The 19,435-nt window shown below is 40.8% G+C and overlaps 1 protein-coding gene across 2 annotated transcripts in view; it reads left to right on the top strand.

Annotated features, from left to right (window-relative positions):
• Positions 1–19,435, top strand: part of grm7 (glutamate metabotropic receptor 7) — a 240,853-nt gene that overhangs the window by 152,891 nt on the left and 68,527 nt on the right. For both annotated transcript variants that reach the window (XM_072665645.1, XM_072665644.1), the window contains exon 6: positions 14,010–14,210. In XM_072665645.1, the coding sequence (XP_072521746.1) occupies positions 14,010–14,210 (201 nt within the window). The remainder of the gene's footprint in view (positions 1–14,009; positions 14,211–19,435) is intronic.

Raw genomic sequence — 19,435 nt, 5'->3', positions numbered from 1 at the left:
ACAAAATACCTGTAATAAGGATTTCCCCCTGATTAAATTTCTACATTAATGTCATCATTAGGTATATTATTTAGGTTTAAGCGAAGTATTATTCTTTTCTAATGAACTAAAAAGACTATGATTGCCATTGCTAATAATTAGAGATGCCCTGATCTGATCCAGTGAGCCAGGTACCAGTTATTTTAAACCCAATGCATTTCCAATCCTTTTTTTTGCCGCTGTATTTTAGCAGTGTACCTTTTGGCATCCTTTAAACATAATAAATGGATATTAATCACAGTCCGCAGCAGTAAAAAGGTTCTCCGGAGATAACATAACATCTGTGGTTCTACTGCTTTGTCTATTTTCTACCATTTTTGACTACGCAGACTAAACTACATGGGGTAACACATAACACATTCCTGCCCCATCTTTACTCTTAAATAATTGCTGGGTAGAAACGAAACTATCATGGAAAGGCTCTGTTTTGCCAGCGGGAGAACCACAGTCCTTTCTTTGGTTTTGAACTAGCGATGAATAGCGAGTTTAGAACCAAGAAGTGGGCCGCAAACACTCACACTATGGCCCGGAGGACCACAAGTTCGAATCCCAGGTCATGCCGCTTCGCCATCAGCAGCCAGAGCCAGAGTGAGCACAATTGGCCATGTTGTGTCCCCTTCAATGTGACTGAATTCCAGTGTGATGCCGGCCGGTGCAGGCATCTGTTGGCTGATATATCAGAGCTGGGGATCCGGTGCTTTTCTCTGAACGCATTGGCTGCAGTTTGAAAAGAGGCGGTGCCTGAATTCATATGTATCAAAGGAGGCAAGTGCTTGTCCTCACCCTTTGCAAGTGATAGGTAGAAGTCCAATTGAGTGGGTGGGTTTATTGGCTCAGCTAAATTAGAGAGAACATTGGGAAAGAAAACAAAGCTAATGCAAATAAATACACATCAGTAGTCGGAAAAAACATATATGCTGTATACTGTGTCAACTTCATGATGAATGGACCAACAGAAACGCTCATAAATGGCTTGATGAAATCTTTTACGTTGACTTCCATTGAAAGTTAAGAAGATTTTTCCTTCTCCTGTAAAGCTTCAGTTTTGCAGCTGATGAAATGGTTGTTTCCTTAAAAAGTTTTTTAGCAAAAGTTTTTTTTTCGACCTGGATGCGCTACGCTAGTCAGACCTTGCTTCTAACAGAAATCTCATCAGCTCATACCTAAAAAAACCACAGTCAGACATCGAACAACAAGTTGTCACCTCATATTGGCCACAGTCTTACACGTTCCTTAACATGCCACTGCGGGACGTCTAACAACGTCTTGACTTGTCGCGTCTCCTTAGCGTATCTGGGCTGTTTCAGAAAAGCAGTGTTTTAGCTCCTTTTTTTGCTAAATTGTCATTACAAGCCTGTAGAGACTGTTTTCCACGGGTGAGCTGAAGCTGACAACAGATATTCATTCAGGTGGATAAAACAGAGGGCTTGCAGGCTTGCCTGGTGCCTGGATGCCTGGTGTTTATAGACTGAAGAAAGGCTATACTGTGTTTACAGGTCTCCATGGGCGTGATGCTACAGTTAGTCCTGTGTTACGTGGGTGAAGATGCATGATGAGTAATCATGATACAAAGTCATGTCACAGCTTACTGGTTTGTAATCAGATCTCTCTCTATCAAAAGAGATCAGACTTGCTAAGCATTTAGATTTAAAACTGAAACTTCAATATCCTACATTTTTCTTGTAGCGTTGGATGCTTGGGTGTACCAAAAACGTAAGACATAATTTATTTTCAACAAGCTCATGTTCCAGCTTGGATATCTGAATGTAGGTGAATACATAGTTTTTTTGTTTTACTTGTTTTTTATATAAATTGTTATGAATTCTTGTCTTTATGGCCAGAAATTTAAACAGTGTTCATATCGCCGCTGTCTTACAAAAGCCTTTTTTACATATTGTCAATCTGGTGTTGTTTTGTTGTTTTTACAAAATTACATTTCATAATGAATTGACCAATAGAAATGCTGGAAAATAACTTGGAATATATATTGACTTCCATTGAAAGCAAAGAAGGTAAATTTGCCATTTTGGAGATATGAGTTTTCAGTGCAACTGGATTCAGATATTTCAAAACTCACTTTCTTACAGAAAAAAAAGATTTTCTTTTAGATAAATGTGAGTTTATGTGGTTTCTGTCATACATGTGAAGAATGATTTTCATTTGAACAGCCTAACAGCAAAACAAAGTTAAAAATGTATGTCTCTATTTGTAGTTTCCCACATGGACTGCAAAATATTCAGGCATGATTGAATCCCCATGCCTACACACCCTCCCCCCTAACTATTACACACAGTGTTTACCTTACCTTTATGTAAGATGTAAAGAAAATGCCTGATTTGAAGTAACAGATTAGAATTTAACAGCTTCTTACTTTTATTTCATAGTATTCTGTTGCTGTCCCTACACTATACCTACAGTTACAGTATTTATTATATTTTAATGTGTCAATTAGAACTTGGTAACATTAATGAAAAGTGAAAAGAAACCCACATTAGGTGAGCTTTACTGAACTTCACTTCCTCATATTCTGATTTCTTTCCTCTGTAACTTTCTAACAAGGGGTTAAAAGTTGAGTAAATGACTACTGTTAGCAACCAAGGCAACCAGCTAATATTTAGCTTTTAGCTAAAGTTGATTTGGAATGTGATTTCTAAGGCCTTTCATAACCGCAGTAAGTGCGCAGTAAGTGGCAATTCCAGGGGGTCCAAGCACTGTGCATTATTATGGGAGCCAGTGGAGTGCAAATAATAGGCAGTGTTTTTAGACTGGCCTCATTTATTATAGATGAGGGGTCTCAAAAGGACATTTTTGAACATGCCTTGAATTTGCATAGTTGTTAAACACAGGGAACTAAATAATTCCACAGCAGTCAGTCAAGTCAGGTCAAGCCAAAAGGTTTATTTGTCATTTGCACGTGTCAGGATGTTCATGCATTGAAATGCCTGTGGTGAGTCTCAGGTAATTACTCTAGAGCTAAAGCTGAAAGTCCACCCTGCATTTTAGTCTCTTAAGTTTTAGTCTCTGGGAACGATGCTGTGTGACCCCCCTACACGGGTGTAGTTCCCGAACTCATCACCTTTTTCACAGCTCATAGGTTTTCGTGTGTTTTGACCTATGTATGTGTGTATAGAAATGGGAATTGTGAGCCAGTGCCGATATCCAATATAAATATGAAATGTAGAAATTGGGATTAAATATACCTGGATTAGCATTAGCTATTAGCATACCTGGATTAATTGCTGTCCAGGTACAGTTGCGGTAAATTAATTAAATGTCGATATTTTAACTAAGTAGTCTAGAGTCAGCTTAAAGGTTCTCCACCTTTAGAGTACAATACATAATCAAATTTAAGTTTTAAATATCAAATATTGAAAACATATCAGTCAAATCTGAACATTTCTTCTTCTTCTTTTCTTTTTTTAAAGCAATTCTTTGCAAAACTTGGCAAAAAAAAAAAAAAAACAGGTCGTGCCTAAGATCTCCATCCCCTGAACATTCTGCTTTCCTTTGCTCTCATCATCCTTGACCCAGTTCAAAAGAATGTGGTCAAGAAAATTAGTGGTGAGCAGTGCCAGGGGACACAAAAATGTGCCATGTCCTCAAATTGGGAACCACTACCTAGTCTGTGTACTCTCCGAGTCCAGCAAATAATTGAATGCCTTTCTATCCTACAGATACTTTTGGTATCAGTATCCTGGGCTTTTGCTGTGAAATATACTCTAGTAAGTCATCCTATGTATAAATCCACACTGTATGTCCAAATGTTAAGCTGTACACATTGCTGAAACAGACACACAGCTTGTCTAGTCCTTGAAGGGAAGTGCTGCCAATAGAATAGGACTCTCCAGAGCAGATAAACATGAACCTTTCGGCCCAATACTTAATGCCTGGTATGGGCTGCAGGGGTATGAAGTCCCCCTACAGGCATTGAGCTGTGGGGCAGAGGAAGAGCTGTGTTCTCTGGAAAGATGGTTGGTGCTGATAAGCTGGTGAGCTCGCTTGTTGCAGAATGCAATCAAATCCTCACACCGGTGCTTCAGAATCTAGTAGAAAACCTTCTTCCCTGAACAGTAGAGACAGCTACTCCAACAAAAGCAGGATAAGCTCCTTAAATTTAGAAGAAACGATGAATGAGCAGGTGTCCCAATACTTTTCTCCATATAGCTAGGTTGAAGGACAGAGCTCGGTTCCTCCAGGTTTCTCCTGGACGTCCAGCCAGCGTGGAGGATGTGTTCAACTCCATCATCATCAGCAGCTTCAGCAGCAGCAGCAGCAGCTCTCCTGATTTACCATCATTAAGCCCTGATTTACCACCAAACCAGGTGTTGATCTGAGGAGAACTCTAAATAATACTAGACTCAATGAGAGAGGAGAACTTTGGAGAACTTTGAACCACCACCACCACTTTCTGTAGGACTGTTATTAGTGTTTATTCTAATATTAGTGTTTTACTGAGCTAATAAAGTCTCAATGCCCAGTTAAGGAGCTTTCCCATTGCTTATCTCTCAATGTTACAGCATTCATAAACACTCATCAGGTTGCTAGCTTTTATATTTTGGAGCAGACGTCTGATTCCATTGCTGTTGCAGTACATCAGCCGGGAAGACATCCTGCCTCTGTGCGTTTCTAATAAGCTCACCCAATCCCCTCAAACACCCCCCAACACCCGCTTGCCTGAACGTATTTATTGCATGTCAGGCAAGTGGAACATCAGGTTATTTGTCACAGGTTGCCAAAATGTCAGCGCTGACATCAGAACCGTACAAATAAAAAATTCGGGGTGATCGCATCAAGCCTGCCTATTCTTTCTCCAGCATGTAATAATAAAAAATAAAGTTCAACCAAGGGGATTCTGGGTAGAAAACGGGGTAAACAGGGTGTTTTTTTCCCCCCTCCTGCTTTGGACCTCATTCAGTTGCTGCCAATCTCCTCAAATCCATCTATTCATCATAATTACATGCTATGTTTATCTTTGTAACACAGGCTCCAAGATCACTTCCATTTTCGACAACGGGTTGTACCACTTTATCTCATTAGTATAATGAGCGTGACAGGCATTGCTCCATATATCTGCGAGAAGAAAACATCCCGTCCTCCAAGTTACCACGGAAACACGCGCCCATTTCTCTTAACAACGAATCGAGATCAAAGCTGCTCCTAATCGATCCGGAGGTTCGGAACCAGTGACCATCACGTGCCTAATGTGTCATACGTGAAGCGTTTTAGCCGCCGCTGTTTCCAGGCCAGGGCTGCTTCTCTTAAGCTCTGCATCACTTTTTATTTTCCTCACTTAGAAGAACCACGGTTGCTAATTAGCTCTGAAAGGCCTACTGGGTATTTGGAAGATCAAAAGGAATCTGGCGCACAGAGCTCTGGCTGTAGAGGCACTTTTGTTTGCATACACTGCGGCGCGGCAGACGTAAGTGGCCACATGCACGTAGGTTTGTCTCAAAACAAAGGGGCGGCGGAAGAGTCGCCTCGGGTCGCTTTGCGGCACATCCACATCGCGTCTCTGAATTATTTCTGACTCGGCAAGCCTTGGTATCCTGTTTTTCTTTTTTCCTTTTTTTCCCACCCTCACAAATAAGAGTCACTTTTGTGAAGAGAACGTGGCCTACAATGGTAAATTCCACCACCTTCAAGTTAATGCAGAACAGCTACAGTGGATAAACTGGAAGTGACTTGAATTGTGACATTTTTAGTTGTAAATCTGGCTCTGACCAGAGGTTATGTACCTATTGGATACTGTGCATGAGCAAGCTAGAGAGGTTATACCCTTTGCTTGAACAATATCATGAAGGTGGGTACTAACTAGTTACTTATTTACTTAATCACATGATCTTAATTAACATTTTGGTACCATTTTGATGGTTTGTTTTGATTTTACAATCATAAGGTTTAATTTTTCTTGGATATTTATGAGAAAAGAAATGGGCATTTACATTACAGTTACATTTTAGTCATAAAAAGGTAGTTATTAATAGCTTTTCCTGGGTTTAATTGTATACTAATGCATCAGAAGTGAATATAATGATTTGAGTAGCAAAAAAACCAAAGTACAGACAGACAGGTACAGCAGTCTACTCCCGGGAGAGAGCGAAAAGAAAGAGGTGTGAACTCAAGGCGAAGTAAATGTTAGCTAGCTGGTGCGAACTGGGACAAATGAGAATTAGAATTCGTGTAAAAGGGTGGATTTAGGCTACTCCGAACACTTCTGGTCGTATATGTACATTCTTAAATATTATGTTTCTTATTAAAACATTTAATAGCCAAATAAACTTTACATTATATCATCAGTCAGAGCAAAATGTGATCTCCAAAAACCTTACAGGAATGTTCAATGTATGGTAATGAAATAAGTTTTATTTTATGGACCATTTGACCTGTTTTATAGACAGAAATTGGTCTTCATGGGACCACCAATTAAAAATTCTTTGTAGGAAGCATAAAGTGGTTCTTCAAAACCAGGCTTGGATCAAGTTTCCAGTCCAGGATCTTTTAATCACTGGTAGAAATTCCCCTCATCTGCTTCAGTACTTCCATCAACAGCTCATTACAAAATCACCTTGTCCAGACGATATTCCTGCCTTGTACCAAATGATTCCGGACAGGCTTTGAAACCACCCCAACCCTGACCAAGAATAGAAGAGCTGATAGGAGGATGGATGAATGAGTAAATAATTACAAAATCCAGAAGACCAGAAACTAATAGAAGTCCAGAGTAGAAAACATCTGTATGGCATCACTCCAAAAAAAAACCTTTTACCTGTTCAGAATATTGCTGAATAATAATTCCAAGCTTATTCCACTCTTAATTCCCGTTGGACTCGTGGTATATATGCTGCCAAAAAAACAACACGTGGTTGTTTTCTGCATAAAAAATAATGAACACCAAAGCAAACAGCATATGGCAATGTAGATTAGGTGAAGCCCATGCAAGTTGGTAGGACAAATTCCCATTAGTGGGAACACCTGGCAGGACCACAATTAACCAATCAGTAGATTCTGCTGTAGTGAGTGAATAGCAGGCCTGACCTGAAACATATGAGAAGCAAAAAACTATATATAAAAAATTAATAACATTCATTAAAACTACAGAAAGGATTCTTTCAAAGTCAGATTCAGGACAATGGACAGTTTTCAAATAAGGTTGACTGAAATTAAGTAAATGTAGACCAGTGATGACTGACCCTGAACCCCATGTTTCATACACTAAGGCAATACATTGAGTGGTGCTTGATTTAGATGCTACTTTTAAGCCCACTGATCTGGTTCTACCCTCATAACAGCCAGGACTGGTTGGATTTCACCAATGAAAAAGTAAGTAAAACAAGACTCACCCCACTAATTGTCATTCTGACTTTCTGCATGGCCTCCACCAAGAGTGCTGGATACCTCAGTCTTTCTGCAGAATCCAGCATGGAGTAGATCTCTCAGTTTCTCAATGGTCTCCCATCCCATCTTATCCCAATTTCTGCTGGTCTCCCATCCCTTTTAGAACATTTATAAAATGCACATTTGGGCTGTGTGGATAACAAGCAGTGAGGCTTAGTGAGGAGTGGGCGGGGTAGAAAGGAGGTTGTACATCACCGATGCCATGAATGGGGGTGCCAGCATTTGAAAGGTTGGTGCCTATTGCTACGTAACAGTGGGGGAAATCATCACTTATTTTTTCATCATCGACTGAAGAAGACTTACAGATGCAGCAGAACTTCATTATCAACCTCTTGGTGGCGCAGTAGCTGTCACCGCTGTCACTAAATGTTTATTATTATTTATTTATTTATTTATATATTTATTTACATTGACTTCCATTAAAAGTTTTCCTTCTAGTACTAGTCGCCATTTTGGAAAAAAAAAAATTGCAAGTGCAAAACGTGTGGCACCTGCAGAAATTAGAATGAAAAAGCTGCTTATCTGGTCAGTAAGTGTTCATTTACTCAGTAAAACACTAATACTAGAATAAACACTAATAATAACACTCCTACAGAAAGTGCTGGTGGTTCTCCATCGCTGTGTTCATCATTAGAACATCTCCAAAGTTCTCCTCTCTCATTGAGTCTAGTATTATTTAGAGTTTTCCTCAGATCAACACCTGGTTTGGTGGTAAATCAGGGCTTAATGATGGTAAATCAGGAGAGCTGCTGCCGCTGCTGCTGATGATGATGATGGAGTTGAACACATCCTCCACGCTGTGCTGGCTGGACTGGGGGGCGTCCAGGAGAAACCTGGAGGAACCGAGCTCTGTTCTCCAGACTAGATCACTGATAAGATCTCACTACTTTCTTCAGAAGCTCTTGTTTCTCCTTTTTACTGGATTCCTGTTTCCCTGCATCTGTTCTGATGAGATCTGAAGCTCTTACAGTAAAAACCCTTTTACTGCTGATGTAGATGGCTTTAAATAATAGGATTAAGGGTCTATATATGTATATGCACTGTATATGATCAAAGTAGTTCCGTTTAGATTGCTATAATATCTGCATTACTATAATAATTTCACTTACATGCAAATGTAAGTAGTTATGATGACCATTTCCCACTTTTATACCACACCCATCAGTGTGCTGCGCTAAAAATAAAGATATATAAAATAAAGATTTAATAAATAAAGATTTACTTTTAAAAAAATGGTCTTAGACATGTTTATAAAGTGGCCAGACCTTGTGCCGACATCCTCACTAGCGAAAAAAAAGCCATGCACAGCTGCTCTGCTTCAAGGACACAGTCCTAAAGGGTGCTGTACATTATGATCTATCCTTGCCCTGTGGCTTTGCCTCAGGTGGATGAAGCAGCTGTTCACCTCCCAACATGTAAATGTTGTGTGTTCTGTGTGCACGTCGTGTTCCAACGCAATTCTGTTAGCCGTAGTTGAGTATTTAATATTGATTCTCTCTCCTCCTGCATATGTAGGGTAAAACTGCATCATTTATGCTATGTACCGTATCATACTGTATGTAAATACTCTAAGCTGCCAGTTAGTATTACAGTGTAACATTGGAAGAGGGAAGGAGGCAGGATGCAAGAACAATTTTTTTTTTTTTTATAATCCATGGTGGGGGGAACAGTGGAATCCAAATCAACAAAGTAAACAGAAGTTTATACGCAGGAGAAAATGTTAGATGACTGAACATGAAACCAAACAAAACTGAATAAAACTGAAGAAATATGACAGAGTAACAGGAAACAAAGGCAGGAAAAACTACAGCTGGGAGGAATGATGCGAGGGTAGAATACACACAGGTGAGAGGAATGACAAAGGGGTGGAGCATAGCCAAATGTCCAAATATTTGTGGACACCATTTAGCTACTTTAAGTTGCACCCATTGCTTACATTGATTGGCAAATGCACTCACACAGCTTGTCTATGTAGAAAAGTATTGCTGATACAATGGGACTCTCTGTAGCAAATAAACATGAACCTGTTGGCACCATGCTGCCTAATGCCATGTGTGTGCTAGATAGGTCTAAAGCCCCCCAGCATTGAGTTCTCTGGAATGTTGGTTGGTGCTCCATCCAGTCCTTTTGAGATGAGTTGGGGTGATGATCATCCAACATCCTGACCTCACTAACGCTCATGTCACTAAATGCTGTCAACACCTCAGCAATGCCCCTCCAAAATCTTCACTGTAGAGACAGTTACTCCCACAAAAGACAGTTACATTTTTTTTAATACATTTGATTTCAGAAGTAACAGTGAATGAGCAGGTGTCCAAATACTTTTGTCCTCATGTAGTGTATGTAAATAGTTGTTTTATTGAGGTGACCAAATACATACTGATACTTAATGTAAAGGGATTTTATTCCAAGTCAATATGAAGCATTTCTATTGGTCCATTCATCATGGACCTTGGATCCACTTTGCATTTGCAAGTATTACGATTATGAACTGAATTATAATTTTTCACTCTAAGCAAAATGTGTTTAAAAGGTTTCTTAACGAAGCATCTACAACAACTTTTCCCTGCAAAGAACCATTAAACAATAGGCAAAAAAATGGTGTAAGCATTCAACCAGGTGTCACAGTTTTACTAGAACCACTGTTCTATTACCTAAAGAACCCTTGAAGAACCCTTTCTTTTAAGGGTGTAAATGTCAAGGTGTTTTTTAAAGAGCTTATAGTTCCTGACTGTTTGACTAGTAAGTACTTCATAGCAGTTCATAGCAGTTACAGGGTTATCGCTCTGTTGTTCTCAAGCGTAAGCCTCTTACTCTTAGATCTAGCCACAGGAACCAGTGCGATATCAGTGATTAAGCATGCTGCTGTTCTTTGTGTGGGTGCGGGGTCTCAAAGCTGGCCGCCCTTCCTGCAAACGCACACTTTCTCTAATAAACACATTTGTCATTTCTGCAGATTTTGATATCTGCAGGTTTTGCACATGTGACTCCAGCTGTTGAGTGCATCACTCTAATTATCGTACTAGACGTTTCTTTCGGAGTACGTCAGCGGCAATCAATCATTGTCATGCCACCGCATCCATGCTGCTTTGAGTGGACGAATGACCAGCGTGACGGGGAGCTTTGCACATTAAAAGTTCGGACAGTTTTAAGCTACAAGCTAGATTTTTTAAATGAAAATAATTGTGAAAGCTTCAGGAAGATAAAACAGCTGGGAGTAGTTCGTGCTCAGGCTCTCGATTACAGAAGCTGATTCATCCACTGTGCTCTGATTTCTGCCCGATTTATTTGCCATACGAAAGCGAGCAGTCAGTTCTTGAAGGTCTTGAATTGTGATGGCCAGATGACTGGATTGGAACATCTCCAAAACATCAGGCAGAGCTTGTGGAGAGTTCTCTAGAGATACCTCTAGATACCACAGGACACCTTTGGAGGTCTTGTGGAGTCCATGCCTCAACAAGTCTGAGGTGTTTTGGTGGCACGAGATGGATCTCCACTAAATTAGGTAGGTCATGTGCAGACTGGTGGGAAGGTGGGCAGTGTAGGAAATTCTAATGAAATTCACGTTTAGGAGAACTGGCGTTTTCCAGTCATCCACCAACCTACCCACCCCGCCCCCAACACTACCAGTGGCTAGTGACTCACCTACCGGATCTGTTCCCCACCAGCGTCTTTCATGTCTAGGCCACTGCACTTGCCTGAGCAGAGGTCTTTCTCAAAAATACATGTCCTCGGATTGACGTGGCCGCCAGGATCCGGCTCAGCCTGCGATTTGCCATGGGACTTAACCTTCCCCTTCAATAGCCTCGCAATGATGGTACGCTGAGCATGGCTGCAGTGATTAAGTTGGCTGGCGAACGCTTCAGGAAAAAACCCTCTTACCGTGGGCCGGCTGGAGAGACTCCCTGAGGAGACGAGTGAGACTACAGAGGGGCAAGCAGTGTCAAAGCGTGAGGAGAGTGCCGCTAATTTGAGGGAGTTCGAAGAGGAGATTGCCCAAGTTTCCCAGTGTCCCTGAAGAGCAGTTGCATGCAAGAGAGGGTGAAATAGCCTGACAGAGATGTCCTTTTCTACCTCCAGATTAAGTCATCTTTAAGAAAAGGATTTTTTGACAGAGTTCTGGCTTTACTTTTTCAAGCAACAAGACAAGTTCGAGTTCAAGATCAATGGTCCAAAATTAAGATCTTTTTACATCAATTATACAGTTAAAGCCACTGACAGATGAAGTTGGGCAAGCCTAAAAAATCAGTAGAATACACACAGGTGAGGGAAATAACATGGGGTGGAGCATAGCCCAAAAAGGGAACATATATATATGAACTTATAACTTATAACTTATTAACTTCATATATATATATATATATATGCTGCCTATTACCCATCTAGTGGGCTAGATGGGTATAAAGCCCCCCAACATTGAGCTGTGGAGTTCTCTGGAATGCTGGTTGGTGCACCATACAGTCTTTTTGGGATGAGTTGGGGTGGTGATCATCCAGCATCCTGACCTCACTTGCAGCTTTCTCCAACAAAAGATAGTTAAACATTTTTTTTAATACCATTGATTTCAGAAGTAACAGTGAATGAGCAGGTGTCCCAATACTTTTGTCATTGTAGTGTATGTAAATAGTTGTTGTTTATGCATAAAACATCGAGGACACCTCGACAAAGCTTTTGGCAAATTGTGATGGCTAGACGACTGAGTAAGAGCCAAATCTCCAAATGGTCTCCAGATCTTTTGGGCTGTTCCTGGTATGCAGTGACCAGAAGTATCCCATGGAAGGACAACCAGTGAACCAGCGATAGGGTCAAAAGAACCCAAGACTCATTGCTGTGATCCATGGAGATCCCACCTCACAACTCAGAGGACTTAAAGGATCTGCTGCAAACGTCTTGAAGCTAGGTACCACAGGTAGAGTCTTGGGCCTCTCTTGTGCCTCATGCCTGGACGAATCAGAGCTGTTTGCTTTAGAGGTATTAGAGGTCTCGGCAACCATTACCCAACCAGTGTCCGACAAAGCCTGACAAAGGATGGAGAACTTCTTCTCCAGCAACAATATAGCTGGCTTTTGTAATTGCCCAGCAGCTTAGCCTCACCCTTTGATCACAGACATCTTACCGTCTTCATTCTCAATCCTCAAGAACCTTCAAGCCAGGCGAGTAAAGTTTACCACCGAATTATCCGGTCCTGTTTGTTTGGCTTTTAACAACTTCTCCAGTATTCCCCCTGGGGCAAAGGTGCACTCTGCAGCTGGGAATCAGATTCAAGGTCCAGCTGAGCCACAGGCAGTATTGGTCTGAGCTCCCTTAGAATGCAATAGCCCATGATCTCCTCGGGACGAGAAGACAGCAGGGTCCCTGTCTCCTCTCTCTGCTCTCTCTAGGAGACAAGGCAGCCACTCGAATGTCTGTATTGTTTTTCAGGGCAAAGTCATATTTTTACTGTTTTCATTTCAGGGAAAATAGGCTGAATAGGTGGAGGTGGTCCGATTCCACGTTTATTATTTTTGTTGTTGTTCATTTTTTTTTCTTTTAACCCCTTAACAATCCATGGCTTGTCACACACTAGGGCATCTTATTCAGTACCTACTATTCAGGACCTAACAACTTCTAAGCAACTCCAAAGCCACAACCTAGCAACAACCTTGGATACCATCAAACAACACCATAGCAATCACTAAGCAACACCAACGTGACTACCTTGCAACTTCTTAGCAAGCACCTGGTATACCATAGCAACCACCTAGCAAAAAACAACCTAGCAACTGCTTGGAAATGGGAACCACTTTGTTTATGAGATGCACTTTCCTAGTTCATAAAGGCCTCACATTTTCATTCTAATAAATAGCAATTGCCTAGCAACATCTTAGCATCACTATGCAACACCGCAACAACCATCTTGCAACCCCATCACAACCACCTGTCTTACCATAGCAACTGCCTAGCAAGATTCTAGCAATCACTATGCAACACTGCAACAACCACCTTGCAACCCCATCACCACCATTTGTAATACCACAGCAACCACCTAGCAACCCCATTGCAACCATCTAGAATGCCATATCATTTAAAACACTTGCTTCCTCACAAGACACTACATGATTAGCATTATGAACACATCATAATCATATCAAATCAACCATTTGACAATACAATAGCCACCTGAGCTACCTGCGATACCATAGCAACTGCCTAGCAACATCATAGCAACCACTAAGCAATAACATAGCAATCACTTGCAACTCTTTAGCAATCACCTGGTATACCATAGCAACCACCTAGCAAAAAAAAAAACAACCTAGCAACTGCTTAGAAATGGGAACCGCTTCCTGTGGAGATGCACTTTCCTAGTTAGTAAAGGCCTCACGTTCCCAACACTTCGCTAACACTTAACTATGCGGTTTCCCACACAAATGCTAGCGACATTATTTTCTGTCCCGAAGCGTTTGGAGAATGTGCCAGCACTTGGAAAGCCTCGAGACTGTTTTGCATAAATCCGCAGCACCTCTTGTGTCTTTTTTATTTTTGTATTCTTTTGCTTATTTATTTATTTATTTATTTATTTTGCTCTCCCTCAGGCCAGGAGCGGATAGGGACGGACTCGAAGTACGAGCAGGAGGGGAAGGTACAGTTTGTGATTGACGCTGTGTACGCCATGGCCCACGCGCTGCACAACATGCAGAAGGACTTGTGTCCAGAGCACTCGGGCGTGTGTCCAGATATGGAAGTGGCCGGCGGCAAGAAGCTGCTGAAGTACATCCGCAACGTCAACTTCAATGGTAAGTGAACGGGAAGCCCTCCATTGCTGCAGGAGCGTGCTCTGCATGTGGTACTTTATTCGGGCCCAGTGTTAATGTAGAGCACAGTGCAGGTCTAAGCAGTAAATGTTTGTCCGACCTTCCTCTCCTAACAGACGCCCAGTATTTACAGTCCTGGTCCGATACCTGCTTCATCTGACCAGTCATTCATTAAAGTAAATCGGGTGAGCTTCATGTGGAACTGAGCAAATCCATACCATGGCCAGAGTCCATGGGGAAGCTGGAAACAAGCCAGTGTACTAGCTACTGGGCTCTGACTACTCTTATATTTGCTATATTTAATAGATAATATAATATACCATAATATAATATATTCAGGATCCTTTGGCATAATCCCAAATCATCATAACGGAGTGTTCCAGCAGTGCTCCAACGTATTTTAAAGGTGTTTGTGGGATGGATGAAGTAGGCTAACTAAGCTTTTGGAGTGACCTTCCATTGTCATCAAAGTACCATTTTTGGTCCCCTAAAATATATATTTGTGAAAGAGATGTGTGAGTGTGAATAACCTTCAGACTGTAAAGAGCCTCTCCATTCTCAAAATATGAAATATTTTCATTGAAGCATTGTCCTTAATAGCGACAGCTCGCATGCCCTATATAATTAGTGCAAAATTCCCACACTAACACCCTGATTGTTGTGAGTGGGCTGCACTGTGATAGAGTGGGCAGCAAAACAACCGAATGTGGCATCATAGAGGCTACTGGTTTAATTGGCGGTGCTGCACGGCATACGTTTACTGTATTAGCCCGCACTAGCGAAGAAGCTGCAGTCAAGAACCCTGCCACTGTTTTCCGAATTGCGACTAGTTTCGACTCTAAACCACTTGGGCTGGGCTGCTAAAGACTGTGTAGCTTTCTTAAGCCTCATGGCACAAAAAACACTAGCGACACCCAACCAACCACATGGGGTCCATGTGATATTTAGCAGATGTTCTTACAAAAGTCCAGAGTGACTTACAAAAGTGCTTCACTGATTACCCAAGAATAACCTCAGCTAGTTTGAATAGACTAAAATTCAAAGATACCTCTATTCTTAGACTCTACTAAACACAAGTCAATAAGGAGACCACTCTGCTATTCGCCCAAGTCCTCTCAGAAGAGGAGGGTCTTCAGTCTGGGTTTGAAGACAGCGAGCGTTGGACTGTGCTGTTCAGACACCCAGGGGAAGCTCGTTCCACCACTTCGGTGCAGGACAGGAAAAAGCCTGGACGCTTGTCTTCCGTGGAACCACTTGACAACATGACATCAAACACCTGAGCCACTTGGGATTCCATAGCAACTGCCCAACAACACCATAGCAACCACCTCGCAACCCACTTGTCACCACCTGGAATTTCATAGCAACTGCCTAACAACACTTTATCATACACTTAGCAACACCCTAACAACCACCTGGAATTCTATTGCACATAAAATGCCTATTTCCTCATCAGGCACTAAACAATTTGCATCGCGGACTCGTCAAATTATGCATGATTAATTTAATTGTCGTCACTCGTCTGTGTAGATGCTCTCCGTTTCTGACGTTCTCCTCTTTAAAATTTCTCTTTGATGTAGCTGCAGAACAAGATCCAGCCAGTCAAGGCAACATTGCTTTTTTTATAAATGCGTTCCTAAAAACGTTTCCGGCATTAAATATAGAAACAGCAGCGGGAATTTACAACATTTATGAACTCTGTTTTTATCCGACACTCGTAAAAAGGAAGATACCGAGATATTAATATATCCTAATTACATAAGCAGATTACTGTAGATCAAAGAGTAAACATGTCTTTGATGTATGTGTGTTAACTACGACATGCTATCATGGTAAGCTTTCGACCCGACACGGCAGATGTTGAAACTGCAGCATTCCCATGAGTTTAGGTTGCCAGGAAGCTAAGAAACTAACATGGTTTGTAAGTTTTTTTGGCCACTTTATTAGGAACAGCTCCACATTGTTGCTGCACAGTCAGAGACTGCAGCCCATCTGTTCCTGTACAGTTTGTGTTATGTCAGTGTTTGTGGCCGTGTCAGTGGCACTGCTGTGCTGAGGATGGTCCACCGCCCAGATAATATCCCGTCAACAGAGGCCCTGTTTTCAGGAACTGACCAGGTCTGCTGAGAGCAGATGGACTGCAGTCTGTAATTGAACTATTACATAGTGGACATACAGTCTAATCCAGATGTATTGCAACTCTTGGGTTGGAGAGATAACCCATTCACATTCTCCCCCTGTCACGTGCAATGCTCCCAACACTGGGTGGGTGAAGCTCTGATGCATCAGCCAGCAGATGCCAGTGCCGGCCAGCATTGTGCTGGAGTGATGTGGGGAGAATGTGGATGTGCCATCTACCCACCCTGGAGAGAGCAAGGCCACCAATGGAGAGCAATGTCTGGCAGCATAACTAGGATTCTATCTGAGCTGGACCACCCAGGGCCACCGCACAGAAAGTTTTATCCACAAACTATCTATGTTGTTTAGGTCAGGGTACTCTGAGGGCCATTGAAAAAGCTTCATTTTGGGTCTTTTTAGGTAGCTCTTCAGTTCTTCTGAAGTAGATTTTGGATCCTTATCTCCAGCCTTTTGGTGACCAACACATGATTTTGACATTTTCATGCAGGGTTTGCTGATATTTGATGGAAGCCATTCTTCTTCCACCCCTTACAATGTTGCCAATGCCACTGGCAGCAACACAGCCCTAAAACATTACAGAGCCACCTCATGCTTCAAAGTTGGCAAGGTGTTCTTGTTTCATGAAATGCAGTTTTTCTTGGCCAAAGAGCTGTACTTTGACTTCATCAGCCCACGGCAAATTACGTGGGCCCCAACGTCACCAGGGTATCATGATATCATGATAAAAAGATATCATGATAAAAAATACATATTTTAAAAATAACATTGAATAATAAAATGAATGATGTTACACAGGTAAAGCAGATCTTATATTAATTCATTTTCATAGTTGGTGCACCAGTACCAATACTAGCTTAATCAATTCCTGCTGTTGGCTGCTGCCACTATTAGGCAAATGTAGATATGCACTGCTTGGGTGGTCGATAAAGGCCCTGGTGCTTCAGCGTATTGCACAACAACTCTCTCCTTATGAAATGATGAAGCATCTGATGCTGAGATGGTGGTATGGGGGCCCCAAATGAAAATCTGCTCAGGGCTCCATAAAGACTTGGGCCGGCCCTGATGCACCGCCATCATTGACTCAGCTAAACCTTCACGCAGGTTCTTTGCAGTCATATGGGGGATTTGACTTGCCTTTCTTACCAGCATATGAGCAGTTCTTTTTGAAGGGCTTACATATTGGTCTTCAAGATCTCATTTTGACTTTCACAGTTGCGTTAAATTGCCGCTTCTTAACATCCAAAATGTGTCATTTGACCTAGAATGCCCGAACTTTAGCATACAACTGTATTTACTCCTGGGTGACGCAGCAATGACCCTAGTTTGTATTGCTTTTCCATGTCAGTTACTGACTAATGAGCCTTGTGATGTGATGCGTCTGAGATTTCAGGTGGTTAAAAAAACTTCTGTAAGTAAATAAAGCTTCAACTGACTGACCGAATAAACTGCAGAACAGTCTCTTAAACCCATTCCAGTGCTTAAAATCATGCTCTGACGCACTTATAGATGAAGTCATGACATCTGTATTCTCTCCACTCTGCAGTAAGCCCTAATGATTAAAAATGGAGTTGTGCGGCTCGGCTAAGCAAAAGCCTGCTACAACTGCTACAGCTCTTTCTTCCCCTGAGCTCCATTTAAAGCCTTCCTGTCACCAGAGGAAACGGACAAATCTCAAAACCAGTCCGCATGAAATGCTCAGTCATCCAGTCGTTTACTACTGAACGCCGCTTCACACCCGCCACAAAACCTCGCTAGCCACTTTTCAAAGAACACATCAAACTCTCAAAGGTAGGCATTTTTCTGTGCAGCTAGCTGTGAAGTTGCTCTCCTGGTAAGCACAGATATCTCCTATTAGCTATAACAGCAAATAAATTACATACCGAATGCAGCTCGACAGTCATAATCTTGTTTGCTGAGGCAGAACCCTACCTGTGCATTGTTTATGAGTAATGATTAATCCAGGCCTAGCGAGAATACCGAGACACTGCAGGCTGCAGCCATGCATAAACAACACATGCAAAGCACCAAGGTGAATATTTTAATATTTTAATCATATTTATAATGGAATATGCTGCCGACACACAGGCAGCAGAGGTTGGGAGTGTAGTAGGAATGGTCCTACAAATTAGCACTATTTACTAGACATGTTTATATTGAAGTTCTTTGGGATTGTTTATATTGTTTCCTGCATTAGTTAATGCTCATGCTCATTCCGCAATATCAATATTCTTGTTGGGTAATTTGTAGAAATTCCTTAAATTCCAAAAAATAGGATTGATGGGATGTCTGCTTTCCTTCATTCTAACACTAATTAAAAACCCAATTAATAGTTAATTAACAATATATTACATTAATCATAATCAACCCTTTTATAATAATTACATAGGAAAGGGTTGTGTATTATCAAGTACCAAGATAATAAAGACAATATATTGGATTCAAATAATATATATATTGTATTCAATTGATGTTTATTAAGAGCGCCTGTTATACAATGCACATATAAAAGGTAGTAACCATTACTTAATATTAAGAAAATATGAGTATAAACTGTTTACACTTTAATAATTCAAATCCATAATTTTTTATATTATTTTCACTATTAATTTAGCATTTATTGTAAATATACATCAATTAATACAAGTTTTATTTACTTTAATTAATTAATAAATTTTTATTATTATATAAATATTTATTTATATTTTTGCTAATGTTCATTTTTATCTAATGCATTGTTCCCTAATTATCCTCTATTTATTATCTAGCTTTGCATCTTGCATCTTTTAATTACCTAATTAATTATTCATTTAGTTTCGCTAATTTTTTAAAAAGTGAGTAACTAATGTGGACAATTCTCTAAAAGTACTTAAACTCACATAGTTAAAATGATGTGTGGCAATATAGCAACATTTAAACATGTATGTTGTGTATGTTGCATTAATTGTACTGTAAACCGTGTATTTATTTATGATTTAAAATGTTGTAATATTTTTGAGCATGTAACTAATTGACACATCATTTGTTGACAATATTGACAATATAATAGTTGACAGTCAAATAAAGTGATT

Source organism: Salminus brasiliensis, chromosome 21 (genome assembly GCF_030463535.1).
Source record: "Salminus brasiliensis chromosome 21, fSalBra1.hap2, whole genome shotgun sequence".
Lineage (NCBI taxonomy): Eukaryota > Metazoa > Chordata > Actinopteri > Characiformes > Bryconidae > Salminus > Salminus brasiliensis.
This window is presented reverse-complemented; position numbering and strand designations above follow the sequence as displayed.